The 963-nt window shown below is 39.0% G+C and overlaps 1 protein-coding gene across 1 annotated transcript; it reads left to right on the top strand.

Annotated features, from left to right (window-relative positions):
• The first annotated feature begins 215 nt into the window (after positions 1–215).
• Positions 216–757, top strand: LOC108013341 (uncharacterized). Its single transcript, XM_017079151.4, is given in 2 exon segments — positions 216–463; positions 465–757. Coding segments are annotated over 2 exon segments (183 nt in total). The 5' UTR covers positions 216–371; the 3' UTR covers positions 556–757.
• Positions 758–963: the final 206 nt, after the last annotated feature.

Genomic DNA, 963 nt, shown 5'->3' with positions numbered 1-963 from the left:
GGAAATACTTCGAAAATAAGAGAAAGGTGGAAAGACAGCGACTGCCGAAACTGATTTCAATCGCACACATGTGTCGCCGCTTTTTGCCAACCCCATTTTATATGTGTAGCACCACCCCTTTTCAGCACTTTCTTCCTCCTTCGAGGCAAACAAAGTTTTGTTTGAGAAATTTTGTACATAAATTCAATTAGTAAGCAATGCCACAAAAGTAAATATTGAAATGGCTGGGGGGGAAAAGTGGAAAGAGCCTACAGTTTTGGGGACACGTGAGGCCTTGGCTGCTCCACTGGCAACCGTAAACCGTTTGAAATTCTCACGCATTGCGCCAAAAGCGTTTAAGCTTTGAAACCGTATTTGATTGCACCTGACACATGTCATGTGTAACTAAGGAGTCGCCACCAACCAACAGAGGCAACAACAATAATAACAACAACAACAACAACTACAGTGGTACCTGTCGCACAAACAACAACACTGGTAAGAGACCGGAAAGGAGGGGAAATCACCTGGAGAGCAACAAGCGGAAACTGCGGTCTGATGAATATCCCGCAGTGAAATGCACTGAAATTGTCTCCCAAATGGGGTGGGGGGTGATTAAATGCAGCTGAGGAGCGAATTTCACAGCGAGTGTGCCATTAATGCAATTAATTGTGCACTATAAACGTTGAAATATTGTGCAAATGGCACAACTAATATAGGAAATGATTACTTCCAATTATTCCAATAATTACCAAGAAGTAGGTGCGTATTCAAAATAAAGTGGAACTACAAAATAGTAACTAAGTTGGGGGTGACTTATGAAATATCAACATTTAATATATATACATACACAGAGAAAATTCTGACGTTCTCATCTGAGTTAAAAATGTTCTTAAAAAATAGAACAACATTTTTTAAGTTGAAAATATTTTTATTTTGGTAGAAACAAATTAAATTGGCGGTATGTACATTGTATATCTGAAC

Source organism: Drosophila suzukii, chromosome 2L (genome assembly GCF_043229965.1).
Source record: "Drosophila suzukii chromosome 2L, CBGP_Dsuzu_IsoJpt1.0, whole genome shotgun sequence".
Classification (NCBI taxonomy): Eukaryota; Metazoa; Arthropoda; class Insecta; order Diptera; family Drosophilidae; genus Drosophila; species Drosophila suzukii.
This window is presented reverse-complemented; position numbering and strand designations above follow the sequence as displayed.